Raw genomic sequence first — 27,490 nt, 5'->3', positions numbered from 1 at the left:
ACGGTCGGGGGAGAATGTTATTCCACTAGATTAACCTCAAGGCCTTTTCGAATCGCAAATGAGTATCAACGTAATCTGCAGATGCAACAGGCAGCGCCTCACTTTCCAGAATCCACTGGAAGTTGGGGTGTTTTCCCTCCGTTTTCTAATACTTCGTGTCAGGGTTTACACTCGCGAAAAGGTTCTGTTCTTAGGGTTGAATCGTTTCTACTCTCTTCCGCTTTTTAATTGGTCTAGAAAATCCGAGTCACTCTCTCAACCAATCAAATCCAATAGTTAAAACTTCTCTTTTTTTCGCGCGCTATCAGAGGTCATTTGCTTTCTTTCAATCTATGTTGAAGATTGTTCTTTGTGAGGTAAAGTTTTCATACTATGCCTTTACGATAATTCTGTTTGTGATACCTAATCATGATAGTAAAGCACTTTTCTTGGAATTTTCGTAGAATTGAGAAAGTCGATTTTTCAGTTTTAACTGATAAAATCAAATGTTAGCAGATTCTTTTCAGTTTGATCGCGCAGAACAACAACAAGTTAAATCTGTCCGAACCGGAGGTTTGTGTAACGTGACCGCGGTGAAGAACTAAAACGTGTTAATGAAAACGAAGAAGAAAATGGTAATCTCCCTATTTGCTTTGCTCTCGGAAGATTAGTCATTTTGTAACAGGAAACGTAAACCTAATAACGTATCATATTCTTTTAAATACACACAAACATCTCGGAAAAAGTAAATTTTCAGAAACAAAACGCATAAACACGATTAAATATCATAATTTTGTGTAATTTTTACATTAACTGTTGCCTTCGGATTGGGTCCTCTGAGAAATTATTTGATTAAATTCTACTTATTCGATTTCGTATTATTGGGTTATTGACGAGATTGTCTAATCCGACCGAAATGGGACAATATATCGCCTTCTAATCGTCAACAAATAAAAGAGTTAGTTATAAAGGACGCTGTGTTACTGCTTATTCAGCTGCACAAAGACTTATCTCATACGATTAAGTCGCCCTGTTAGGAGCAGGTAAGTTTTATAAGAAACACAAACGCAACTTTTATTCGCTCACTAACAAACGAGCAACCGCGGTCCCAAGAACTTCTGGTATACAGAGAGCGCTTCCGTGAATCCGGTAAAATGTTTCTTCTTTTTTTTTCCTGCTCTATTTTTGTTTTCCATTCTATTTACTTACCATGAGATTTTTCCCTTGTTAAAACTTAAAACCCGAACAAAGAGGACTTATCCATAACCATCGTTTTCTGCAGTACAGTAAAAAAGGACAAATCAAATATGATATTTTAACTATTCAATTTTATCGCATAAATACTAAAGACTAGCATTTTACAACGTTCTATCAGAAGTTTACGCTTGGAAGTAACTTGCTTATAATACCTGGCTGCTTAACCCGAGGGAGTTGGGTCTCAGAGCCGCTATAGCGTTTGTTCCCAGTTTCTGTTGCATGCAGAAATCAAGAGTATTGTTTCTCTCCCTGAATGATATGTTAGTTCATCATAGCTTACCCCAAGGGTTTAGTTATATTCTCCCGACAGTTCGCCATTTATACGCCTAGGTGGAAAAGCAATGGTAAAATGTGTTTATTTAGAACAAAGCCCGATCAAGGACCCGGGCGATCTTAAGGACAGCCAAAACCATCTTACAGATTTCCTGACTCAAGTAAATTAATTGGAGTTATGGTAGAACAACGTATGATTTTAGTATCAGCATAAAATGTAAATACTTTTGTGTTTTAAACATTTACCCAAGTTTAGAACGAGGTAAACCTTTCTTATGAATTTAAAATATCGTTCCAAAGTTTTTATTAACAATATTTCCACTTAAAAATAATGTTCAGCCGACAGAGCTGAATAATGAAATGCTACGTCAGAGGGTATGCGGTCAACAACGCGGGCCCAAGTGTCCTAGGTCTAAAATTTAGCGAAATTGGCGAAAAATAATAAGGGCTGACTTTTAAAACCGAGGAACTCTGTTTTCGTCGAAGGCATTTTCCTATTTCCGAAGGTTTTAAGGAGAAAATTAATTTTTGAAAATTTTTAGGGGGTGTACCAAGTTTTTGGAAGTTGTTCTGTAAAAGAAAAGCGGCAAGGAAAACGACGCCTCGAAGCAACAGAAAAGGAAATCAACCCTGCGAACGACTCAATATCTGTGTTCCGCGGCAAAACTTAGCGCATGCGTGTACGTTATTCAGCTCTATCTGCTCAGCCTATGTACTAGAATTGGACTGAGAAATAGAAAATTATTTTAATCTGAGTAACTTTTTTTTTTCCTTTTATTTAAATTTTGCCCGATTTTATGGTTTATTATTCGACCGGCATAAATTGCAGATAAATATCTGAAACGCAAATAGAATTTTCCATTCATACGTTGCCAAGTTTAGAGGCCTTCCTTTTCTAAATTTATGATATTGACGGATCAAGTCAGATCTTTTTTTCCATCCAATCAGCATGTCGCTTTGTTTTATAAGATTATACTTTATTGACAGCGGAGATAATTGAAAACCTAAAATAAACATCGTGTTATGTAAACTTGTTAGACTAAACAAAACATTGCACAAGTCCTCGGTCATCACATGACACATAATTAATTTTGTTCTCAGTCAAATTGAAAATCATGATAAATGAAAAAATTAAGGGGGTAACATCTCTTTACATAAGCTGGCTACTATTAACCAGAAAAAGACAGTCAAAAACGTTATTTGTCGCCCTTATCAATTACAATTGGGGGGGGGGTTAGTTTGTAAAGAAACTGTGGTGCTGCGTCGGTGGGGGGGGGGGTATTACAACTGAGATAATTTGGTTTTATCAGCTGGGTCGATAAAACCTCGTTCCCAGGGCCTTTTCCCTTGGTTGGAGGTGGGAACGAGGTTGGGTCGATAATGTAGATTAACCACCGTAGAGAGTTTCAAAGCTGGTGTTTCGAGCGCTGTTCGTTCGAAGCGAAGCCCTGTTAATTACAGAGTTTCATCACAGATTTCTCCTTTAACACAAACCTCGGCTTAATTTGACTGAACATAAAGAAATAAAAAAAAAATATCTTAATAAGTGAAAAATGGTGAGGTCTCAGAAAGGTGCTGTCATTTCTCCAAAAAACCGTTTGTATCATAGGTGTTTTATTCTGTCTTGCTTAGAACTATTACAAGAACTATCTTTCCTCTCAAACAGACAAATATTTCCTTCAACATGAGAACTCTACTGTTTATCTGCGGAATCCTTCTTTTTGCCAGTTTTACGAAAAGTAAGTATTCATAACTTTGTTGGGGAAATGTGTTTAAGTGTGTCGCTTTTAAGGTGGCTGAAAAACTGAAGCTTGAAAAGATAATCGTTAATAAGAAATTATCAAAACACTTTTTACAAACACAGCGACGAGTGTTAAGCTTTATTCAGGACAGTTTTCAGACTTAGGATAAATAGAACTAAACTATATTTATTTTTAAGTTTCTTTGTTTAACTTCATGAGGGACCGGTAACTGTTTATAGCCAGGACAAAGGAGACTGAAAGGGAAGCTGGAGGTTGTTAGTTTTGTTAAAATGAAATTTACCTCATTCCCCCTTCCCCCCTCCCCCCACGGCTCTGAAGTATTCTAAAGATCCCCCCTCATCGGCAGTCAATTTTCTACACCCCCCCCTCTTTATGCTCTGTCAGTGTAGACAACTGCTCCCCCCTCTATTCTCTCTGAGAACCATGTGATCCCCCCAAAATTCTCCATCTCCCCCTCCCAGCAATAAATAATGACTGATTTCTTGAATGCTTTAAAATTTGTAGGCTCAGTAGGGAACCCAATGGCAGGTCAAGGTAAGTTATTTCATTGGTGTGACTGTGGTTTATCTTCTGCAGGTGTTTCATTGGTGTAACTATGGTTTATATCTTGCAGCAGATGAGTTAAAAAATGTGAGAGTTGTTTTTTTCTCATTTCATTTATGTTTTAGCGGTGGCAGGCGCTTGTAGCGTGGAAAACGAAGAATGGCAGATCGGCTGTGACCATTGCTATTGCCGAAACCAATCAGTGTTTTGTGAAACAAACCCTGACTGCGAGGAAGAAAAATAATGATAAAAAGTACGAATTTATCTGGTCACAAATATATATTTGATCTATCAAGGCCTCTGTGTGATTCTAATCTATAATGTACCCTGGTTAACTTGTAGTTTAGTTCCTTGGTGTTCACTTTCACTTAATTTTCCGCGCAAAGTCTAGGAATTAGCGAGCGAGTGTCCTTCGATGACGTCACGGGTCCAAGTTTGACCAAGCTGAGAACGCCTTTGAATTAAGTTGGGTTTACGTAGAGTTATCTAATAAAAGATAGTAATGTTTGTTCCGCGCGATAAAGTTGATCTGTAATCGAAGTGCTCTAAAAACCTTGATGTAAACAAAGTAATCATTATTTACATGGATATGAAATAAATTGAATAGTTGAGGTAGGTTAAGTTTGAATTAGTTTCTCTTCAACTGCGTCTTATAATCCAATATCCGTATAGACTCGTTTATTAAGTAAAAGGGTCTGGGTCCAACCCCAACATATCTGATCGAACTCTTTGAACTTTAGTGTTCTTCCTTCCTCAAAGTGGAATAGAGAACCCTGGGTACTAATTTGATAAACTAGCTAAAGCATGAACCTTTGTATAGTTTTATCTCTCAAGGATTTTTTTCAAAATTGTCTTTCTTTAGGCATTGAAATTTTCATGGGGGCTTTATCTTTCAAAGGAATAAGACATCGTCCCAAGCCTTTGGTTGGAGATCTAGTGTTCTTTACATACTTGAGATGGCAATTAAAGTAGACTTGCAGAAAAGTAAATAAATTTGGTCTGTTTTATTTATATACGATAAACTTGAGCCAATTTAGGATCGTACACCTCCATACAAGGGTTGCACATGGACCGGAGGTCCTAAAAACACAGTATCAAAAAGTCTTTAAGGAGTTGTTTCCAACTAACACTTTGACAGTATCAAAACATTACACAATTCCCGTAGATAGAAAGTTTCAAAATAGTTGGAACTAGGGTTTTTAACTAGCAGGCGTTTCGCCACCCCAAACTCTTTATTCTGGTACCCAGATCTCTTTTGTGAGCGAGAAACCGTGACGAGAAACGAGATCTGAGTTAGGGATCACCCATTTCTCTTGACGTTGGACTGAGGCTAAGCCGAGGCTAATATGCGAGTAAGGATGTACATATGTATAACCTTAAATGTGGTTCCATTTACGTGATGTGTCAGTGACACTAGGTACTCTTTTACGGAGCCGACAATTCTGATTTAAATTTTCGTTCTTATAGTCTAATGAAGTAATTAGCTGCAGAGAATTTGTTAACAAGGAGCCTGTTCCAGGCGTTCAAAAGAGGGAGCACGAGTTTAAACGACGCGAACGGCGGAGCAAAAAAGAAGGGGAGTCTGGGTTGGATCACGTGACGACTGAACCAACGCAACGAAGTATTACGCGACCCGACCGACCTAGACTTAATTACCAGCCGCTGTTCGAGAACCGGAGCCTGCGCTCCTATCTTCCGCGGGGAGGAACGAAAAAGACCGGACCTCGGAGAGCGGTGGAAGTGGAGCCTAGACCCCGACCCAAGCCTCTTCGCTTTGTTTGCTGACTCTGCTCCTTTTTGCTAACTGAATGCTCGAAGCAGGCAAGTGGACAAGCTGGGCTAAACACTTAGGGTTGGTTATTTAACCGAGGTCTTGCTCAAATCATTAATCTCTGTTTTATGCAATCATTGGCCTTACTTATTCTACAGGAGAGGGTTGTTTTCATTAGATGTCCTTCCACTGCTAACTTTCGGCCCTCTTGACACTGTTTACAAAATAAATGTTCAGATGAAGGACTCAAATAAATTCAAGATGGTTGGAACGCGGGTTTTTTAAACAACACGTAAACTTTGTTTAAGTAACCGGCTCTTAAAGGTTTCGAAACTGTCTAGTTTCCTCATCGCTTCTCGGATGATGTCCAACGGGTCCTTCCAGGCCAAAAATTTCAGTTTGAGAGCTGTTCACAGTTGAGAGTGGGAAAAACATGAAACAGACAATCTTTAAAGTGTTTTTTTTTTGAGTAGTGTAGTTCCCCGTATTCAAGTTTCTTGTTTATTAGGAGGGGGACATTGAGGTCTATCAGAAATCGCAAAACCGCAAAAAAATTCGATCAAAACCGAAAACCGCACGCAAAACCGTCTAAACCAATAAATTTGCATATCTCAGTTGTCAAAATCCTGATCGGTCTGATACTGTAGTTACAAGAGGAGAAACATAGGTTTCACGGCTATTTGAGATCAATAGAGGCGTATAACTGCTACTCGGATCGAAGAGAAACCGGAACCCCAATATGAAAAACTGAAAAAGCACATCGGATCACTCGCGAGTACCCGTCAAACTTTTTGACGAAAACTGAAAACAAAATGTTGAAAACGGAAAATCAAAAAAATGCAATGAACAATAAAACCGAAAAACTGACGTTTTCTGGCACAAAAACCGAAAAAAAATAGCCAAAACCGCAAAACCGCAAACCCCAATGCCCCCTCTACTAAATAATAATTCTTTTGTAAGCCACCTTGTGCCTCACTATCGGTTCTCTAGGACGCTGTTTTTGAAAGGACAGGAAGTGAAGCGATTTTTAACGCTTACAAGTTGCCTCACTTTCCAGTTCATTGCTCGAGTTAAAAAATGCCAAGGACTGTAAGATCCCACTCCCAAGATCTAAACTCCAGCAGTCCATGAGTCCATAGGTCATCCATTCATTCTTTACAGTACGTCTCAGGCTTCTCCCGGCCAAATACATTTCAACTTCGCTGTAAGGCTCGAGCGGGAAGTAAGTGTAATTGAGCGTGGAAAGAGTTAGACTACATAATTACCGGTTAATCCTCTCACGGATCAGTTTATTACCAGTCTAAACATGAGAGAACTCGAAACTTTGGTGAGTTTTCGTCCTGTTGTCGTATTGTGTGGAGTAGCCATGCTTTGCTAATGCTAGTGAGTTTTACGAAACGGCGTGCTTGTCGTCGCATGTGGCATTTTTCAGCTGCTCTTCACGAGTGTTTGTTTGAGTGTCACGTATGAATTTAAGAATTCCAGTTTTCCGCCAAGTTCATTGCCTTTACAAGGTATTTGCTATAACTTAAATTAGAATCTATCGTTAGTTTGTAAGATTTCAAAATCGCCCCATTACCTTGTTATCGACTAGGCGACGGTGGCCTTCAACTTGGTCAACATAGTAAAATCACATAAGGCTGCTAGAATCTACGATCTGTTACATAATCAGACGAAAATAAGAGATTCGAAGCTGAATGCGTATCAAATCTGCATAGGCCTGTCTTACATTTATACAGTCCGACATTTAGGTTTTCTTCAATTTTCTTCAATTTCCTTCCACACTACGGTATTTCGATTTTGATCATCTTCTATATTCAGCTTGGAATTAATTAGTCATACAAGGGACAATAGAAGTTGGGTATTGCGTGTGAAAGTTTTGTATTGCCTTTCTCGAAAACGAAACAAAAGAAACCATAACAAAAACATTACTGAAGTACAAAAAGACATCTGTGTCCATAACGGACTTGACTGATCCATATCAGAGTACCCCTGAGAATACATTTTCAAAGCTGGCAACCCAGTATTAGATAAATATTGTATTTTATTCTTGAAATGAAATTTTTATGGCCTCTTATAGCCAGCTCACATTTCCTACAAAGAAGATCATGGGACTGACATGTATTGGATGATGTCATAGTTTATATTTTTTCCAAGAATCCTTGTTCCACACACTTGAAAAAAACTGCCTGTTTCAGTCTAATACTGGACAAACCTCTCACGAACCACTTTCATTTCCATTTATTTTCTCAAAAATTTCACATTGTAATTCAAATCCTGGCAGTTTAGAGAATGTTTGTCATCTTGCATTAATTTACTTTAACACCTGCTTCCAAGTCTCCTGAAGTGCTGTGGTGAAGTATTAGAGGTTCTGATCAGGAAGTCATACAAGTAGGGAAAGAATCCTTGAAATACCAAACTGAAATGAAAAATGTAATTTCTTGTAGTTTTAGGCTTTACAATTATTTTGTCATTTCCCTTTTGCTAGTTAAGGATAGCTTTGTGTTTTATTTTCTGATTTTCTTTTCTTTTCTTTTTTTTTTTGGCATCAATTTTTAATGAATTTTTGAAAAGTATTAATGAGTTCCACCCTAATTTGCCTTGAGTGAATTCCTAGGTGTCACTCTCTTCAGGTATTGTCATTGCAAATCCCTTATTTTGTGAATTGGCAACTCTCTGTGTTTTGTGCAAATAAACTTTTCACGATTTTTTTGTGTGAAACATATTTGGGGAACTTAGTTTTGAAATAGTTATTTCAAGCAGGAGAACATTTAGGTCTAACCTTGATTATTCATACCCAGGAGACTGGACTGAAGTGTTGGGAGAAGTGGAAGTCTATATATTCTAACCACCCCCCCCTCCCCCCCCGTTAGCTCAATTGGTTAAAGCACCGGATTGTGTTGCGCGGGAGGTCGAGAGTTCGAGCCCCAGCTGGACCAGTACTCATGGTCTTAAAATAACTGAGGAGAATTTGCTACCTTTCTATAATATCAAGAAATGGATAGATATTCTAGTCTTCTCGGATAAGGATGAATAAACCGTAGGCCCCATCTCCTGCAGGGTTAGGGGTAGGAGACGTTAATTTCCCACATACAAGAGTACTGTGTGATGGATTTCCTCCCCTGGGGTGGGATGGGTGGGTGTTATTGTTTCACAGGGCCCCATTTAAACTAGCAATTTGCTAAACTGGGCTACCTTGTATAAATATTCGTAAATACATACATACATACAAAATATGAATATGAACGAGCCAACAATGGAACTGGATATGTGATGGACATTCTCTAATCATTTTGCTTCTTTGTTAATATTTGCCAATACTATTTACAAAAAGGTATTAAAGCTAACCAAACTTGTGCAGGTGGCTAATTCTATAATTATTTCAAGCTGCATCAGTGAAATAATGTCAACATTGTTTCAGTACTTGTGCTTTGGTTGAGGGTAAAAAATTGTTAAATAATCGAGATCCAGAAAATCAAGGTTTGACTGTACTGTGAAACTTAGAAAACCATGAAATAATGTCAACATAAAGTACAGGCCACAGGAATAGCAGTACCTGCACAGGCATAAAATGCATGCAAGATGGCAGATTTACGCACAAATTGCATGTGTTGTGCATGTGTAAAATTTTGACTCAAGTTAAAATTGATATGTCCATTACACATGGCTGGCGTGTATTTTCCACTTAGCAGTGTACATGAATCTAACATTGGAAGTTAGAATCTCAGAGTATGTATTTCAATGTTTGAGAAATTCAGCCTTGCTTGTGTATTTAAAGAATGTTTTTGTGTTTTTATCTGTTACACCCTAACACTAGTTGCTTTAAATTAAAGTAATTGTGGTTGAATGATATTTCATTTTTTCATTACAGGAAGAGTTTGAAAAATTCCTCAAAGAGGCAGGTTCAAAACTGGTCGTTATTGACTTTTTCGCAGATTGGTGTGGTCCATGCAAGATGATCAAACCAAAATTTGAGGTACTTTGGAGAATTTTTTTAACAAAACTCTTAGACATGAAGGGGTGGGTTATTCACTCAAATGGTAATTTTACACAAGTGGTGGGCCTTAGGGATTCTCTATAAGAGAGTTCATTTATTTAGATAAATGTCCTTCCACTACTAGCTTTTGCCCCCTCTTGACACAGTTCACAAAAATAAATGTTCAGATAAAAGCAGGGTTTGTGCTACTCCTTAAACTTCTTGAAAACTACTTGAAGATAATTTACAAATTTAAGGGTGCTTGAAAACTCCTTAAAAATAAGAAATTTAAAAAAATCCTTTTAAACTCCTTGAATTTTTTACTTAAATACGCATTGAATGTGAAAAAATATATTGGAAACAATGAAAGAGAAAAAATATAGAAAGTTATCTGGTTCAAGAGCGCCTTGGGAAAAAAAATGTGCCGCCATCATTGAAAACAAACGTTTAGAGAAGCGTTTTTTCATAGCAAAAATGACCCCTTGAAAGTCAAATTTAAGTCCTTAAATACTCCTTAAAAAGTCCTTAAATTTAACTCTGAAATTCCTGCACGAACCCTGTAAAAGGTTCAGCTAAATTGAAGATGGTTTAGAATGCAGTGTTGTTAAACAATGGCTTATAACCTTTTTTAAATAATGGCTCATAAATGTTGTATTGAATGTAACTTTTCTAGTTTTAATGGTAACCTATTGTAATTTTCTGTCTTCTAAGTTATGGAAGTAACCAGGAAAGTTACAAATGCAAGCCAGCTAGAATTTTGATCCCATCCTATTAACATTGAGATTATTGTCAATTCTTGTTGGGTTTTTCAAGGAAGTCTTTGTTACAGAAAACACAATTTGTATTTGAAAGCATATTTCAGCAGCAGGATTTTTTATGAAGATGGTTGAATTTTTCTTTAGTTACCATATTTTTGTCTATTAAACACCACCCACAGTTAAATGCCACTGATGAAAGCAAGGGTACAAATGAATGTTGGTTCTGAGTTAAACCATTTATTAGAACTTGACATAAAACAGCAATTTCAACCCTAAAATTACGACCCTAAAAAACACTAGTAAAACAACTCCATGTGGTCGCAAAAACCTTCACTAAAAACTTTTTCCACGTGACCCTAGTATTTGTACTTTGAGTACACTATAACAAAGCGTCCTTCACAACAAATGTCACCCATAAAAAAAAAACAGCACCTGTTCAGAGGAATATGGCTGTTATGCAACCTTTTTACTTCTAATGGTGATCCAGATGTACTTTCTCATTACGATATCAATGCAACGTAAAGCAGACAAGTGATGAGAATAAAGAAGAATATTAAATAGGGGAATTCTCATCTGATCTAATGATAATTTCTCAGACTAAAACTATAACCAATGTATTGCAAGCAGGAAGGAGAATTTATTTACTAAATGGATCGGGGGAGTGAATGGGTTAAAGCTGATCCGATACTGTAATAAACTAACAAGAACAGAAATTCAGCTAGAGGAGCGAATTAACGCTCTAACTCCCAAGATGTGATTATGAATTCTCCCATCTAGCTGCTGCACATTTCCTTGTAAATTGGTTTTGAGAATTTGGTGTTCAATCAATGTAACCACTTCTACCTGATGAGTTTGAGTATTCTCATTACATGTTTGCTGGATCATGTTTGGATATTATAGGGAGAAGTTACAGGTTAATCACTTCTTGGGAGTCAAGGGGTCAAGTTAGAAATTGAGTTAGAATAAAAACAATAACCTACATTTCATATTGGCACCACTTTTCAAAGTTTGATTTTCTTGTTAAAGTGCACCTACACCCAAAAATTTTTTTTCGCTTAACGAAGTAAGCTTATTTTTTTGAGTATTTCTGCGCAAAAATTTTTTTATTTGCTCAAATCTTCAATTTTCTATGCCCAGTCAAAATACAGAAAATCGGCCGCCATCTTGCCCCACGACCGAGTTTAAAGAGGAATGGCTCTAGTGGGTAATGTGACGTCAAATCGAGAACACGAAAGTCTGCATTTCACACATTTTCACTTGTTTGGGAAGGTTGTAGTCGATAATTGTCCGAAAATATGCTGACTAAGTGTGTTGTAGAAGGATGTAGCAACGTGCGAAATTTGCAAGAGGGTATTGCGCTTCATACATTCTTCATACAACACACCTAGTCGGCATATTTCGGACAATATCGACGACAATCTTCCCAAACAAGTGAAAATGTGTGAGATGCAGACTTTCGTGTTCTCGATTTGACGTCACATTACCCTCTAGAGCCATTCTTCTTTAAACTCGGTCGTGGGGCAAGATGGTGGCCGATTTTCCGTATTTTGACTGGGCATAGAAAATTAAAGATTTGAGCAAATTAAAAAATTTTTGCACAGAAATACTCCAAAAAATAAGCTTATTTCATTAAGCGAAAAAAAAATTTTGGGTTTAGGTGCACTTTAAACTCCTTTTATACCAATAAATAGTTGATTCTTTTTTAGGCAATGAGTAAGGAATTCCAGGATGTGGAATTTGCAAAAGTGAATGTGGATGAAAATTCGGTGAGTTGGCTTCCTTGAGCATTGATGCAGCTCTGAAAGTTTTACCTACAAAATGCTATGATCATAATTTAAAGACATCATGATTTATCATGATTATCATAATTTATAGACATCCCATAGCTGAAGTAAACTCAAAAAGAGAACATCATGTAATTATTCTTTACATTAAAATGGCTAAATCTTTTATTAAGTTCATGAGAACAAAGGAAATGATCACCAACCCTAAGACGCATGGATTGTTAAACAAATTCTCCTTGTCAGGTTTAAAGAAAATGGATAGAGAACTGTCCAGAGAATACAGATAATTATGTGATAATGAAGGGCATGATAGGGTTAAAAAGAGTGAGAGTAATAGCAGCCCAGAATTTGAAATTGTTTTGATTAAAGGTTAATTGGGTTGCAGAAATTGTTTGATAACAACTTCGAGACTTGTGAAAATGGCAAACTCCAGAAATAACCCTGGAATGTTTTCCTTCAGGAAAAAAGTTAGCTGTAAGCATTAATACCCAGTAATTTTTTTGTGGTTTGTTTCTGTGTGTTCTATCTCCATAATAGTGATTGGTAATTGGTCATTACCTATGGAACAAAATACAGTAAACTTCTACCCATTAGCTCTGGGCTTCTACAACTTTGTAATGGGGTTAAGGAGGGCTTATTAAGAACCCTTTGACCCTATGAGTGACTAACATCTAATTTCTCCTTACAATATCACCCCTGAATCATACATTAAGGTCAGGAGAATAAACAAAATGATCACCAGCTAAAAAAGCTTTTGATATGAGATGATAGATGGCCAGCGAGGCGCGTAGTGCCAAGTTGGCCATAATCATCTCATATCCAACAAGCCTGAGTGGAATAACTGTTTCATTTTAAAAAAAAAAAACACCCCCAAGATATTAGACAAATCTTCTCGACTTTATTTTGTAAGAAGAAACCGGATGTTACAATGTACAGATATTAAAATTATGGTATATTGGCTCATATACCGTAATGGCTCAGCCAATAAAAAGTCTTGAATTGCATTATCCAATGATCCAGTTTTTAATAATCTCTTATTTTTTTTTTCGTTTACAGTTAAATGGGCTTATAACCAGAACAAAACAGATGTTCAGACTTTTCCCTAGAAGTTCATTTTATTCTCTTATGATTAAAATTATAAGATCTAAATGATTCATAGAGAAGTTCTTATCTCTCAAAACAAGAAAAGGTAGAGGGAGGCTGACATCTGGGAGAGGGGAGGGGGGTAATTGCTCTCTTACAGGGGAGGGGGTTGTATTTTTTTGTTTACAGGTAGATGGGACTATAACCAGTGGGGTTTGATTGTAAGGGTGTTTTTAAGAGAAGTTTATGGTATTCCCATGGAGCATTTTTTTTAGTTTGACAGTAAAACAGTTTTGTTGTATATTTGAATACAGGATACTGCTGAAAACCAGGACATTTCTGCTATGCCAACTTTTAAGTTTTATAAGAATGGTAGTAAGGTAAGTGGCTCTACGTGCAATAGAAATTATTGCTCAGAAATGATTGTTATTGTTTGTAATTATGTGTTAATCAATTCAAAGCTTCAACATCCCCCCTCTAGGCAACCCGTTCTGCAATTGGGGCAACGCCTTCTGCAATTGGGGCAACCCCTTCTGCAATTGAGGCAACCCCTTCTGCAATTGGGGCAACCCCTTCTGTAATTGGGGTGACCCCTTCTGCAATTGGGGCGACCCCTTCTGCAATTGGGGCAACCCCTTCTGCAATTCCCCCTTTCCTTAAATTCGAATTCTCAGCCCCACCAGTATCAGACGTGTTATTGAATTTGCTCACAGAGGTAGACTCTTTATCTTTAAACCCTTCCATGAAATCGTGTGTTTTATGCTGAAAAGGCTTGCCTCTTTCAATTCAAATTCCCCCACCCCACCCGGGGAAGGTTCAAATTTGCACCCCCCCCAGGCAGAGACAACGGTCTAATGACTGTAGGTTGGCAGGTGTCAACCTGACAGAAAAAACAGCATTTGTAAAAAATTCTTCTCTTTTGGTCAGACAAGGGAACTAGGCCCAAAACTGCCCCTCCCAGATGAAGGGATAGGTGGTTACATACAAAGAAACAAAGTTTAATATTGTCAATAGAATACTAAAGATGGTAAATTTTGAGCTCAGTGAAAAAATTGAATGAGAAAGGAAGAAGAAAGAAAGACGAAAAATTCTGAGTTCCCATGAGGAATCAAACCTCAGACCTTCGGAGCATCTGAGCAGGGATTCCCAAGGTCTGAGGTTCAGTTTCTGGTAGGAACCCAGGAATTTTTCTTTTCCCACCCTTGTGACAAAAAGTAAAAACACCTTTCTCTAAAGTATGATATACATACATACATACATACATACATAAACTTTATTTTTTTTTTTTATTTAAGAGTAGCTTGTAAAAACCAATATTTCCGAGTGAAAAATAACAAATAACAAAAGAAATCGACATAATAGACAATGACATTATAAAATAGATATTCATCAGTTGCTCATCATGATCATTCAACAAGTGTAATATCTCTTTGATTTCCATGACTGACCAAGACAGAATTTCTCCTTACAATATCAATACAATATCAAGCAGAAAAATGATGAGAATAAAGGAACAAATCAATTAGGGGTTTATTAGTTGATCCAATACCAAATTCTCCAAACTAACAGTTTAAGACTTGTATAGTAGACACTAAGGAGAATTGCAAATGAGATCTTGGAAGGGATATAGGGTTAATTGTTTCAATTGTTCTGCTTGGCCATGGAATGTTCAGAGAAGGATTTTAACCTCAGACTTCCTGTGCGAAATAAATAGCTACAATAATCACAGATTCTGTGATGCAAATATTGACAGTGAACTCTCCTGTTTTTTTTTTTTTTTTTTTTTTTTTGTAGGTAGATGAAGTCACAGGAGCAAACGAGGCTGAAATTCGTTCAAAAATCATGCAGTACAAGTAATAACTTAGGATTTCAAAGGGGAACATGTTCTTCAGGCTCTTAATTTTCTTTTTATGATTATTGATTATAACAGACACCCATTAGAATTACCGTACTTCAATAAAAGTGATATATGAAAGTTGAGAGCTGTATAGCTAATAATTGTTTTTCAACAAATGGTAAACACCACAGTGTACACTATTGAGTCATAGAGGCACTTGGGAGGTTTGCTAAGCTAAGCATGAAAGAAGTGTAAAAGCCTTGAGCATCTCTAGTTTCTTGCTAACTTGGAAAAATCAGCTCATGTCAACAGCACACACCCATGGGTAACTAGTAGGCACTGAATTGACCAATATGAGTGGGCACTTTATACATACATACATACATATGTTAATTGACCACTCCCATGGGGGCTTTTTAGGGCCTATTCCCACCCAGCAACCACCCCAGGGGAGGACATCCATCACACAGTAATCTCGTGCATGGGAAATTAACGTCTCTTACTCCAAACCCTGCAGGAGACAGGACCTCCATTTATTCGTCCTTATCCGAGAGGACCAGAACATGTAACCATTTCTTGATATAGAAAGGTAGCATATTCTTCTCACTTGATTTAAGACCTTGAGTGTTGGTCCGGCCGGAGCTCGAACCCTCGACCTCCCGCACAACAGTCCAGCGTTCTACCCACTTTATGTGACTATGTGCTATTATCTACCCCAAGGTCTGAGATAACTGTTCTGTGCTTATAAGTTGTAAGTGTTAGGTCACTCAGTCAGGGGGGGAGAGGTTAGGGCATAACTTAAGGTAATGGGTTAAAGGGTCCACATGACCAGCCTTCTTCAAAAATCTTCATTTTTCTTATCTAATTTTGTATTTGTCCCTTCTCTTCCATAACCAGATTTTAAAAATTTCCCTTGAACAAATCCAGATTCATCAATCCTGGTATCACCAATATGCATCTTAGCAGTCCACTCCACTTTAGTATTCATTGGTTAGTGTGCCAGATAACAGGAAATGATTGGTTTTCCTGTGCACATAGCAGTGATAATCAGCAACAGAAGCTTATCATCTTCTGTCAATAATAATCACTAGTTTGAACTGTGCATGTTCTACTGTCTGTTATTTTAGGTTTAGAAATGGTCATGTCAGCTGACTCAATCTTTTAAGGTTCGACAAGTAAAATTGACTTTCACACTTGGTTTCTAACAACCCTGTAACTTAAAATCTGATTGTTAATTCTCCCCTAGTTATGAGAATTTTGTGTTAGATTAGGATAACAACTACCTGATAAGTTTGAATATTCTCATTACCTGTTTGCTGGACAATATGTGGGAATTATAGGGAGAAGTTTCATGTTAATAACCTCCAAAAGTTAAAGGGTTAAAAAGGAAAATGCGATCTTAAATCTAGTCAGTAGTAAGATCTGAGCCCTGTAGAGAGCAGCAGTCTATGTGTGCATAATAAGGAATGTACCTGCCACATTCAAGAGACCTTGGTACCTAATTAAGCGTCGAAGTCACCAGAGTTAACAATCCAAAATAGGTTTTCTAGGCTGGAGGCCGGAAATGATTGAACGTACAACTCTCATTCTCGTTCCCAGAGTCCTCGCTTCTGATATATGAAAAGGAGTAGTTCCAAGCATGAGAATTTCTTCCCCCCCCCCCCTCCCTCTCTCTTTCTCTCTCTCTCCCAAGCTCGTGAGAAAGAAATCACGAGAAACGTGAATGCTCTTTACATGAGAGAAGGACAGAACGTGATGTTTTTTCTTTTTGCCGCGCTCCAATAGTTAGGGATGTTTGGCTTATCTTAATATCTCCATAGTGAAACTACTGAAATTGTGACTGAAATGTATGTAAATTTTCTTGATCGTATATAGTTTGTGTTCAAGTGTCATTCTTATTACCATTATTTCACTTTAGTGTCAAAACCAATGAAAATTGAGGTCGAAATGAGATCAGTAATGGTTTTAGTTTATTCATGCCTTTGTTTCTTTTGTTCGACGACCTTGTTACTAATGGGAAACTAAGCGGAACCAGGATACTGAAAAGAAACGTCATAATTAAATAAATCGTCTGGGAGATCATGTTCCGAATATATTAGTTTGAAAAATTCCGGTTTTGCGACATCAGTCTACGCAAAACCTCCCGTCAAGATTCGACACTCTCCCGCTAAACTGATTTTTATCCAGGAAAGGAAAATGAAAGAGTTGACGACTTTGGTAAGTATCACGATGAATTAACTAATAAATCGTCGTTTTACCCAACGGTTAAAGTTGCCGTAAATTTATTCCTAGAATAGCTCTGTCATATCTACATACGTTGATTCGATCATTGAGGAGACCTGTTCCATTGTAATATTCAATAATTTTGTTTTTCTAATCTTGAGCGAGTTACATTTCATTCATGATAGAAAGCTAGCAGTATGCAGCAAAGATGCTGTAATCCACATCAAGTGTACTATTCACATGGTGAGAACGACAATAAAACCTCGTTATATTTGTTCTTCACCCTAAGAAACACAGCCTTGGTAAATAATTAGAGTTGTGAGTTTGGGCGGAGAAAGCAAACAAACTGACCATCGGTTTTTCTAAACGCTTCGAAACTGTGTTTAAAATAACAACTCATTTTTAATACCCTGGGTCATTCAAGTTGTATGGACCAAAAGCTTTTATTAATATGCTAATTGTTGAAGTACATCTGTTCACCTACTAACGTAAGCTGATTATTCAGTAAAAAATAAAACAGTCATCTTCAAGATCCTCTGTTATTGAAATAAGGCAAAATTCGCTTTTAACGAATTAAATTTCTTATATTAACAGCCCGCGAGGCAACTTAAGAGCTGTCACTGAAATCAATATTAGAACTTTCATTTACGATAAATCAGTATGACTCAACAACTGAAACGTTATTAATTTGAAAATTTTTGATAGCCAAGAACAAAGTGGATTCAAAAGAACTCAACCAGCCGTGTCCACTTGTCCAACCGCACAATTTAAAACTTCTGGTTTACACCATTGTAAGAGGGAACTAGGATGTTGGCCCCTAGATATATTCCTTGAATTCTGTGAACTGTTGAAAATAGATTTCAGCGCATAATCACCAACTGATTGGTCAGTGAATGTTTCCGCACTGTACACTTCTCGACGCCCACATCATATCAATCGCGCAGCTGTTCCCCAAAGCGAAATGATAAAGTGTGTGGTTTGCGATTGAGGGGCATGGGTACGAATTAATCGGGTTAAAGGGTTCTTTATAAACACATCTGGAATGAAATTTCGTTATCTTAGATTAGTCAGTCACGTGTTTACCCACTGTTTTTATTCAAGGTTCTATTTCTGTTGCTCAGAGAGCGGCATGTAAAATGTTTTGACCGGCCTGTCCCAGCCGAAGGCGAGAAAAACCTTGTTTTTGTACGTAACTTATCACATATTTCAGAGGTAAATTAAAAGATGTCACGGAGTTTGAAGATTCGCATTATTCTGTTGGGCTCATTTCCTTCAGATCATGAAGTTTTGATTTATTTAGTATATTGTCTATGCCATATGACGAGTTTTTCTTTTTTACTTCCGAACTTGCTGTAAAAGCATCATTTTGTTTTTGTTTTATACAGAAACAACTCGATGAGCTTCTCGAAAGCAGCGGAGTCAAGTTGGTGGTAATCGACTTTTTCGCCGATTGGTGTGGTCCTTGCAAGATAATGGGACCTAAGTTTGAGGTAATCAAATATAGGGAAAAAATCCCTCTCAAGAGAACAATCATTTTAAGATTAGCATAGTGTATCTGACAAGTTAAGCAAACTGCGGTGCTCAAGTCAAAAAGGGTCTACAAAACGATGACACAGGCTTATAACGGAAAAGGCTTTGTCCTATTCTCTATAACTCTGTCACGCTAAAATAAAATATCTCGTGATAATGACTTGGTACGTTCCAAACTTTCAGTGGAAGCCTAGTTAAGGATCCTTCCATCCGTCCCCAAACCCCCAACCCCCACCCCACCCCCAACCCCCACCCTCACCCCACCCCCCCAACCCCCCACCCCACCCTCAACCCCCACCCCACCCCCGACCCCCGATTTCTTTATTTATCTATTGTTTTTGAATATCATTTATCCATAGGAATTGGCCTCGGAGTTTCCTGGCGTTGTGTTTGCAAAAGTAAACATTGATAGGGGAAAGGTATGCTTATGAGGAGATTTGACGGCCAACAAAGTTTGCTGCCTCTGATTTTCCAAATTAAGTTATTCTTTTTTTCGAATTCTTGATTTATATTTCATAGGCCACGAGAGGAGTTCTTTGCTCGCAGCCTGCGCTTATCGCATGAGCCTTCCTATCACTAATTGACACATCAATTTTTTTCTCCTTTTTTCGTCTTGTGACAATGTTGGCTTACACCAACAATTAATTTTTGATTTCCCAGGAGCTGACCAAACACTATAGTATTACTTCCATTCCACATTTCAAGTTTTTCAAGGAAAAAAAGGTAATCAATTAAAACTATTTCACAGCAACTTGCCTCGTGTTCTTAAAAAAATTGTTGAAATGATTTATTCTTACTGATTTCCGTTCGTTTTATCAATTTTAGGAACTGGATAACCTCAGAGGTGCCGATGAAACACTTTTAAAACAAAAAATTGTGAAATGGCAGTGATGTACTGAAAGACAACTCCGCTTGAGATTGATTTTGCATTTTAGTTGCCTTGTCATCCGCTCAGTGAATTAATATTCGTCAATGTTTCAACCTGTGTATTTTAATTTATTCGTGTTTTTCTCGTTGCCATGTTCCCACCAATCACGTAGCTCCTTTTTCTGCCTTTAAAAGCACACACAACCCACAATTCCCCTATTCGCTCCGACGAAGGGCTAACGCTCGAAACGGCAGCTTTTATAATCGTAACGGTGGCCAATTTACCATTTCAACTTTGTTGATATATTCAAATTATTTCGTTAACCCCACCGACGCAGCCCTAAACAGTTTCTTTAGAAACTATCAGCCTTTATTCATGTGCATTTTAAGTTTATCTGGTTATTTCATGTAATTGCAAAGAGTTTATACACGCAGTCAAAAAAGGTCCAGCTATGATAGTCGTGTGATCAGCCTTTGCTCTAATATCATCTTCTTTTCTCGTATTTCAGTCTTACACCACTTCTTTGTCACATTGATCAAGCTGATGCTTTCTTTATAATCGTAGTATTTAACCCTTAAACTACTTAGTGTGTCTAGCTTACAATTTTTTCTTACGGTGTCACTCGTGAATCAAATGTAAACGTCACGAGAATAAAGGAATTGATCACCGATTCAAGAAGCTCTCACTGTTTCTGCCAAATTTAAAATATGCCCGTCGCGAGTTTCTTAATTAAAACACACGTTACTCTGTTTACATGTTTTATGGCGCTGTGTTTGACTTGAATTGAAGGCAACTGCCTGTCTGTGCAAATACATCATTGAGACGTTTTAAAAGAAAACAGCTCATCGACATTGAAAACTCTTACAAAAGTACACCACACTAGAAATTACGTTTGTTTGGCCTTTTGTTTTCATGTTTATTTCTCTTAATGGTATCGCGTAATTATTTGCAGCAGGCCCGTATGAAAGGATAATTTTTTTTCTCGTCCAATCAAAAGTGGGACTGCGCGCTGGACAGAATTTTATTGGCTCAGCTTTTCCGGAATAAACGTCACTTTCTTATTCACTGCAATAAAAACGAACTGTAACTTTCAACTGGAAAACATCTGGACCTAGATCAACAAAAGCGCTAACAACACAAATTTCAGTGTAGAGGAAAATATTTTTCAGGGAGAAGACCAAGGATTCCTGTAAATATTGAGATATTTCATTACGCGGAGCAAAGAGGTGGGTTCTTTTAAAAGGCGATGGTGTGGGTTCTTGCATTTCCGGCCCGCCTGGGTACGCATAAGCTAAATGTTGATATTGAGATGTTTTACGCTAACATAATTTAAGATATATATATTTTTTGTACAGGCCGGTTGTTCTGTATAGGATGTAAATAATGATAGTTTGAATTATCTTAATGACTTAGCCGTTTCTCTTTCAATTCCAAAGTAGAAAGCGTCAAGAATATTTGAATCCTTTTTATGATAAAAAAGCAAACTGCAAAAAGCCGGGGCTTCAATTTGAATAACATTAACATAAGTAATGCCTCTGTCATCTTTAATGATCTTTCTTTCGCGATAAATACGATATTTTGAATAAATTTGCAAGTGCGAGATATTATTCCTACAAATCGGCCGAAGCAAAAAGAAAGAAAAAATTTCAACGGAATGTTTCATCGGCATTTTCTGGAGAATCTCTCGGAAATTTTTCTCTTTGCTTTTGGCGTTCAACTCGTTTCAACCTAGCAGGGTGCGAAACAAACCATTTAATGTTAGAAAGCACGAGTTTGGTTTTAGTTGAGTCAATCTATCATATCAATTTTTTTTCCTCCAACATATACGTACCGGAATTCCTTATAGAATGAAGTTATTAATTCAACTGATACCTGAACGTTGCTCTGTAAATATAATTTCAGTAAAGCGCATCAGTCCTCAGCAATTTCTTTATTCTTCAAATCATAGATTCCTTACGAAAAAAAGAAAAAAAAAGAACCTGGAAAGTTCAATGCGTAATATTCATCTTTCATAACCTTATTTTAATTATTTCTCCTTTCTTCAAAGAATTAAATCTTCAAAGAATTGATCGATTACGCGATTGGCTCTCAAAACAATGGCTGGCCGGTAGTATAAGACACCAGTGAAATCTAAAACAGAAGGAGCCTTAGTGCATATAATGAGAACAGAAATTAAAGCTAGACTTGAAACTCACCGGCTGAATTTAACTCATATCAGTCAGCATTTTTCGTGTGAGCTCGCTTTTCATTTGTGATTTCCTTGGGTTTTTTTTTCTTCTGTGGTTGTCGTTCGAGCTCACTTAATTCATCCGTTCTTCGTAATTAAATGCAAACATCCTTTGTTCTGTCTTCAGTGTACACCTGCCTGTAATTTCTGTAAACTTTCCTCATTCTTTCAAAATCGTGTCCATTCGTTTTAGGTCGTTTCATTCGCTTACGTTCGTGGCTAGATCAAACGCGAATCGAGTCGTTCGTTTGAACATGTTTAAATTCGGGTATTCGTGTCCTGCTTTCGTTTTCATTCGTAACTCAACTCTGTTACGCTGTTTAATCAAATGCACTATCAAGTTCATCACCTCCCGATATGCTAAGAATGTCATGTCTTCTCGGTTTTCACCAAAATCTTGAGAGTAACCGTCTATTTTAATTTTATTTTATTTTTCATTGTCATCATCTTTTTGATGACAATTTATTGATTCTGTATGGAGAGATTACGTACCAGCCTCCCTCCAACCTCGTTCCTAGGGCCTTTTCCCTTGGTTGGGGGTGGAGTTGGGTGTGAGGCCCCACCCCCAGCTAAAGGAAAAGGCCCTGGAACGAGGTCGAGCCTCCCCTGTCCCCCTAGGATGAGGGGTTAGAACAGTGTGAGGTCAAACGTTGTTCTCTGACGCTTCAATCACCAATAAGTTCCTCGTTTGAATTCACTCATAAAGTCTTCAAGTCTTTTTCACTCAACAATAGAGAAATTTTCAATTTAGTTAATCTCAGATTGCATGGGGTTTACTTTATTCTGCTCTGTGATTGGTCCAGAAAGCTCACGTCATCTTCTAAACCAATGTGCGAAGCTAAAACCAATCGCGACTTGTTCACGCGCGTTTTCTCGCGCCGTTTTCCCGCGCTGTTTTCCCGCGCCGTTTTCCCGCACTGTTTTGCCGCACCTCAGGCAGTTTGCTTGTTTTTCCTTTGAGTTCTCGTTGGTACCATGTGACATTCACTTTTGTTCTTCTTGGCTGTTACTCTAGTTTTGATTTTACGAGACTCAATCGAAATGTGATCGTTTACGGGATTTGCGTGAAATCAAAATTAATGGGTAAATTTATTCTTTGTACTCAGCCTTAAATATTTCCAAAATGCAATAGATACGACTTTATGGTTGTCGACGAAATTATGGTCCCGATAACAACGGCATTAAAGTTATCAACGGTAATGTCTATAATTGGTTTTTGGAGTGATTTTTAATCAGCGTAAATAAACACTTGAAGAGGTATAAGTAGTCAGTGGGATTATTAGTTGATCCAATGCCAAAATCTCCGAACTAATATCATAGGAATTGTTTGACAGACAGTAAGGAGAATTACTCATTAGATCTTAGGAGAGAAAGGGTTGAAAAAGAACTGATTTTTCTTCAAGTTTAGCCAAAAGAAAAAAAATTGGTTTGGAAAAATAACGGGAAAGACAAACAATAATCTAAAACAAGTCAAGGATAGAGAAAATTGAAAAGATTACAAACCACAAACTTGAAAAGACTCTTCAATATTCACAGACAGTGACGTAGTTTCAAATTATATGGTAATCTTTTAGGCTTGTTCATGCACCGCCAATTCCGCATTCGACAAACAACACGCCAATTTTGTTTCCCTTCAAGACTGCGTCATTCTCCTAAGATTTACTAGAAAATATCATAACTTTTCAGCAACTACTATAAGGAAATGGAGGAATTCACTGATACGGTGAGTTGTGTTGTTCAGTGATAAATGAAATACGTCAGTTAAATAACTTAAATCTCGGTTATTTACGGGAATTCAGTTGTTGACTCAATATCGAGTAATAAACCAGCTGTTTTAACACTATTCACTAAACGATGGGCTGTAAAACTAGACACTCAAATGGATCGAGCGGTTTTTCATTTGAAAGTTCACAAGTACAACAGGCTGAAATTTAGAAAAAAAAAATGAGCTTTTTTGACTCATGCTGGCGATTTGATCACCGAATTTCCATTTACACTTTTTGATTCTGTTCCTTGTTCTCGCCTATTCTATTTAGTACTATTACTGATTCAAAACATCGATGAACTTGAGATTTCAGACTGTTAAAAATGACACGTGTTTCATTTGACAAAAAACTTCCAATCGAAATTAAACTTAACACGTCAAACGAATTGCATTTGCTGCTATGTTTTTTTAATCAAATCTTTATATTTTTATGCAAAAGAAGTAAGCTACATCATGATTTACAATGACATGTGTGAGTGTAGGATAGATTTCCTGCTAAAATGTTGCATACAAAATTGGATTTATTTACGATTTTCTCAGTAAAAGGCTGTACTTTGACATGATTCGTGTGCACGCGAACGAGATTAGCGAAATATTAAGAGTAATTCCAGGACTTTCAGCGATTCAATATGAGAGGGATGTCGGACTCGTTCTCAGTCATCTCTCGTTTGTTTCTGGAGGCGCGCGAGTGAGACGGGAATGTGCTTGAGAGGCCGGCACGCAACGAAGGAGACGGCGGGAAGTATTTTCTCGCCATCTCTCCTTGCGCGCCTGTGAAGTGATAAAGAAAAAATTTTCCAACTAATCCCGCTCATACTTAGCTCATTTTCAAATTATTTATTGTCATTTTTTTTTTCTTATTCTATAGGAGGAATATGCACAATTCTTACAAAGTCCAAACAACAAAGATAAACTGATAGTAATCGACTTTTATGCGGATTGGTGTGGTCCGTGTAGAAAAATCAAACCAGCCTTAAGGGTAAGTGATGAGTAAAGAAAGGACGCTAGGAAGACCAGGGGGGCAGTTTTAAGGGACACGTGAACCGTACCTCTCTCGTCTGGTATCAAGTTTTGTTATGAATGGGGTAAAACACTCTGACATCCTTCTAAATTCCAATATAACGTTGATGCATGAGACCCCCCTCCGCTTGCACTAGTTCTTATTGCAGTTTGGTCATTCTACGGTTTGTAATTGAGTTAAAGAACCTGCGATAGCTCAACCAATGAGATGCAAGGACACAACAAGCTGCACGCATTTTCCCGTACTTCGTTCTTGGCAATGCATTTGCTCCAAGTAAACATTTCTAGTTCAGTTGTCTTGAATGTAATATGTCTATCATTGTGTGTTGACGAAAATTCCTGCTTGAAAGATTAGTAAAGAAAATTTCTATTTTTTTTTAACAGAAACTCGCTACTAAGTATCCTGATGTAATCTTTGCAAAAGTTGATGTTGACGATGCTGAAGTAAGTGAACACCCAATGAACAGAAAGAGAAAAATAACGAATTTGAATATCTGCATGAAAAAAAATTGTTTACTTTAATAATAGTTGATATAAGCAATAAGATGTTTATGGTCCAGATAACACGTGACAACACGTGATAACACCTGACGTCTCGTTTCTGTAGCTCAGTGGTAGAACATGGGAGAGCGCGAAATCAGATTTGAACTTCGATTCCTCGTGAGAGACTCAATTGTTTCTCTTTATCCCACGCTCTTGACCAAGAGATCAACAGCTTTCTTAGTATTTTGTCGCAGTCTCTGCTGTTGCTGTTTTCTTTTTTTCTGTTAGTAAATGACATCAGTAAATCACGATGGCCTTGAATGAATACAAAGGGCACGTCATTGTACGATCGTTATTTCTTCAATTGTTTTGTCTTTGTAGGCCATAGCCGAGTCGGAAGGCGTAGAAGTCATGCCTACTTTTGTTTTTTACAAAAATGGAATGAAGGTAATTGGATAAAGGCACTTAAGAGAACTTAACTATATTCTGATATCATTAGGTTAGACTTATTGCAAACCATCAGGGTTAAAAGGCGTTCATCGTTCATCGTTAAAAGCTTTTATGGAAATTCTAAGTTTTATCTTTCTTGGCAAACGATCACATCATTTTGGTGGAGTGCAATTTGTGCTATTTGCACTTAATTCCAAGACAAATCTATCCAATAAATTAATTCAAAATGTCGTAAGTATACGATAGCTTTAACTGACATGTAACTACAGAAAACGGGTTTTAACACTATCAGTGTCAAAGTAAGCGGGCATGCTCCGCTAGCACAGACAGAGGCATTCAGCGTGCAGAATGACCGCATTCTCAAAGGTCGGATCATTCTCCGTCGTTCGCATGGTTGATTTCCTATTCTGTTGCTTCGAGGTGCGTTTCCTTGCCGCTTTTGTTTTACAGAACAACCTCCAAAAACTTGATACACCCCCCTAAAAATTTTCAAAACTTAGTTTTCTCCTTAAAACCTCTGGAAGTAGGAAAATGTCTTCGACGAAAATAGAGTTCCTCGGTTTTAAAAGACAGCCCTTATTATTTTCATTATTACCCTTATTATTTATACAACGTTACTTTAAACATACCCTCTGATGTGAGCATTTCATTATTCAGCTCTGTCCGGGTAACAAGCATCTAATTTCTCACTAAGGTAGCATAACTGACCATAGGCTTGTGAAATTTAATGATATGTTCGCAAGCCTGAAAAAGTCTTGATTTTTAACTTAATTCTCCTTGCCAGTACCGTATGATATGTATAAGGAGCAGTAGGGAGATTAGAAACTATTTGACTATTTGACTGACACTATTTCTTTTTTTTTTTTTATTTATTCCAGTTACATGTATTCAGTGGATCAAACGAAAAGGACTTAGAGGATAAAATAAAAGAACTTAAGTAGTATTCGCTCATACACTTGACAAGGATACAACGTTACTTTAAACTTTCCGTCTCTGTTCTGGACCAAGATTTACTCATATACTGATTTCAATGGACCTGATGTTGTTGTTGTAATTTGTGTAGGAATTCGACTCATGATCTTTATTGATTAAGTGCCCAGGCTTACTATTTTGTACCTGGGTCAGGATAACCAAAGCGAACTGGCGCGAGCCTGTGCTGGTGACTTGGCGAACACCCTGTTCGTCTCCACATTATATATAGAAGCCTGCGGATGCAATCCCATCCCACTTCCATACCCTCATCGATGAGTTATATTGATGTACGACCATTTCGAAAACAGATAAAACTGGGTGACGAGTTTGGTTCGTGGGGAAGAGAGAGGGCAGTTGGGGGGAGGGGTAGGGGGCTGTGTTAGAGGAAGAGGGGGTAGTCACAGTGAATTGAAAGCTTCTCTCAGAATCTGAAATTTATGTCGTGTGTCTATATTTCCCTCATACCTCTATCTGCGTCTTCAGTCATGAACCTGGGAGGGAAAAGGGAAAAGGAATACATGAAAAGATTGAGGGAAAACAATTAAAGAAGATCATTTAGCTGAAATAAAATTTTTAAGTTTTTCGTTTGTAAGTACAGTGGGCTGTAGTTGTAGTTCTCTTTTTATTGTGGTAATGAATAAAGTGGGTACTGTTGTATCAGAATCGTCGATGCTCTTTCCAATAAAACTGAGAACACAGACGATGTAATTGCATTGTTATTATTAAGTATTCTAACCCTTTGCATCTTTATTTCACGTTGCATATTCCTCATGCTATTTTCCATGCATTTGCAATGGTGCTGGCATGGAGCTTCTTTAGTTGGGACCATAATGTGTAATTCGGGGAAAGAGATTATAAACTGTTTATAATCTACTAGTACTACTAAAACAGTGGGTAGCCTTGAAGGCACGCTCTGATTGGCTAGTCA

The 27,490-nt window shown here is 37.5% G+C and overlaps 3 protein-coding genes and 2 long non-coding RNA genes across 8 annotated transcripts; 4 read left to right on the top strand and 1 right to left on the bottom strand.

The window, feature by feature from the left end:
* The first annotated feature begins 1,665 nt into the window (after window positions 1-1,665).
* Window positions 1,666-4,430, top strand: LOC111322605 (uncharacterized). Its single transcript, XR_015993091.1, has 4 exons — window positions 1,666-1,690; window positions 3,176-3,248; window positions 3,777-3,806; window positions 3,941-4,430. It is a non-coding gene; the product is annotated as an uncharacterized LOC111322605 (long non-coding RNA).
* A 2,325-nt stretch (window positions 4,431-6,755) lies between these two features.
* Window positions 6,756-15,167, top strand: LOC111322617 (thioredoxin). Of its 2 annotated transcripts, none has more exons than XM_022925740.2 (5): window positions 6,756-6,913; window positions 9,458-9,562; window positions 12,027-12,086; window positions 13,502-13,567; window positions 14,982-15,167. In XM_022925740.2, exons 1-5 carry the CDS (start codon window positions 6,893-6,895, stop codon window positions 15,042-15,044), a joined length of 315 nt encoding a protein of 104 aa, XP_022781475.1. In that variant the 5' UTR covers window positions 6,756-6,892; the 3' UTR covers window positions 15,045-15,167. The 2 variants fall into 2 exon arrangements, with proteins under 2 accessions (XP_022781475.1, XP_088594340.1); XM_088738214.1 differs by lacking the exon at window positions 6,756-6,913 and adding an exon at window positions 6,976-7,100.
* LOC148719749 (uncharacterized) lies at window positions 7,613-21,952 on the bottom strand. Of its 2 annotated transcripts, XR_015993092.1 has the most exons (3): window positions 21,841-21,952; window positions 21,518-21,597; window positions 7,613-8,005 (listed from the first exon to the last, which is right to left on the bottom strand). It is a non-coding gene; the product is annotated as an uncharacterized LOC148719749 (long non-coding RNA). The 2 variants fall into 2 exon arrangements; XR_015993093.1 differs by lacking the exons at window positions 21,518-21,597; window positions 21,841-21,952 and adding an exon at window positions 16,497-17,054.
* LOC111322615 (thioredoxin) lies at window positions 17,083-20,315 on the top strand. The gene is made up of 5 exons (XM_022925736.2): window positions 17,083-17,241; window positions 18,633-18,737; window positions 19,137-19,196; window positions 19,438-19,500; window positions 19,603-20,315. The coding sequence occupies exons 1-5, from the start codon at window positions 17,221-17,223 to the stop codon at window positions 19,666-19,668; spliced, it is 315 nt and encodes a 104-aa protein (XP_022781471.2). The 5' UTR covers window positions 17,083-17,220; the 3' UTR covers window positions 19,669-20,315.
* LOC111322616 (thioredoxin) lies at window positions 20,713-27,260 on the top strand. 2 transcript variants are annotated; one of them, XM_022925739.2, is made up of 6 exons: window positions 20,713-20,871; window positions 23,559-23,595; window positions 24,506-24,616; window positions 25,042-25,101; window positions 25,522-25,587; window positions 26,469-27,260. In XM_022925739.2, exons 2-6 carry the CDS (start codon window positions 23,575-23,577, stop codon window positions 26,529-26,531), a joined length of 321 nt encoding a protein of 106 aa, XP_022781474.1. In that variant the 5' UTR covers window positions 20,713-20,871; window positions 23,559-23,574; the 3' UTR covers window positions 26,532-27,260. The 2 variants fall into 2 exon arrangements, with proteins under 2 accessions (XP_022781474.1, XP_022781472.1); XM_022925737.2 differs by lacking the exon at window positions 20,713-20,871 and having other exon boundaries at window positions 23,447-23,595.
* The last annotated feature ends 230 nt before the right edge of the window (window positions 27,261-27,490 follow it).

The sequence above is a fragment of the Stylophora pistillata genome, chromosome 11 (assembly GCF_964205215.1).
Source record: "Stylophora pistillata chromosome 11, jaStyPist1.2, whole genome shotgun sequence".
In the NCBI taxonomy this organism is placed as follows: Eukaryota; Metazoa; Cnidaria; class Anthozoa; order Scleractinia; family Pocilloporidae; genus Stylophora; species Stylophora pistillata.
The sequence above is the reverse complement of the archived record's forward strand: the minus strand, read 5'-3'. Positions and strand labels throughout refer to the sequence as shown.

Coding starts and splice junctions, on each gene's coding strand:
- LOC111322617 (XM_088738214.1), top strand. CDS start 7,053: ATGAATTTAAGAATTCCAGTTTTCCGCCAAGTTCATTGCCTTTACAAG. Junction 12,087..13,501: donor TGAATGTGGATGAAAATTCG/GTGAGTTGGCTT, acceptor ATTTGAATACAG/GATACTGCTGAAAACCAGGA. Junction 13,568..14,981: donor TTTATAAGAATGGTAGTAAG/GTAAGTGGCTCT, acceptor TTTTTTTTGTAG/GTAGATGAAGTCACAGGAGC.
- LOC111322615 (XM_022925736.2), top strand. CDS start 17,221: ATGAAAGAGTTGACGACTTTG. Junction 17,242..18,632: donor TGAAAGAGTTGACGACTTTG/GTAAGTATCACG, acceptor TGTTTTATACAG/AAACAACTCGATGAGCTTCT. Junction 19,501..19,602: donor AGTTTTTCAAGGAAAAAAAG/GTAATCAATTAA, acceptor TATCAATTTTAG/GAACTGGATAACCTCAGAGG.
- LOC111322616 (XM_022925739.2), top strand. CDS start 23,575: ATGGAGGAATTCACTGATACG. Junction 23,596..24,505: donor TGGAGGAATTCACTGATACG/GTGAGTTGTGTT, acceptor CTTATTCTATAG/GAGGAATATGCACAATTCTT. Junction 24,617..25,041: donor AAATCAAACCAGCCTTAAGG/GTAAGTGATGAG, acceptor TTTTTTTAACAG/AAACTCGCTACTAAGTATCC.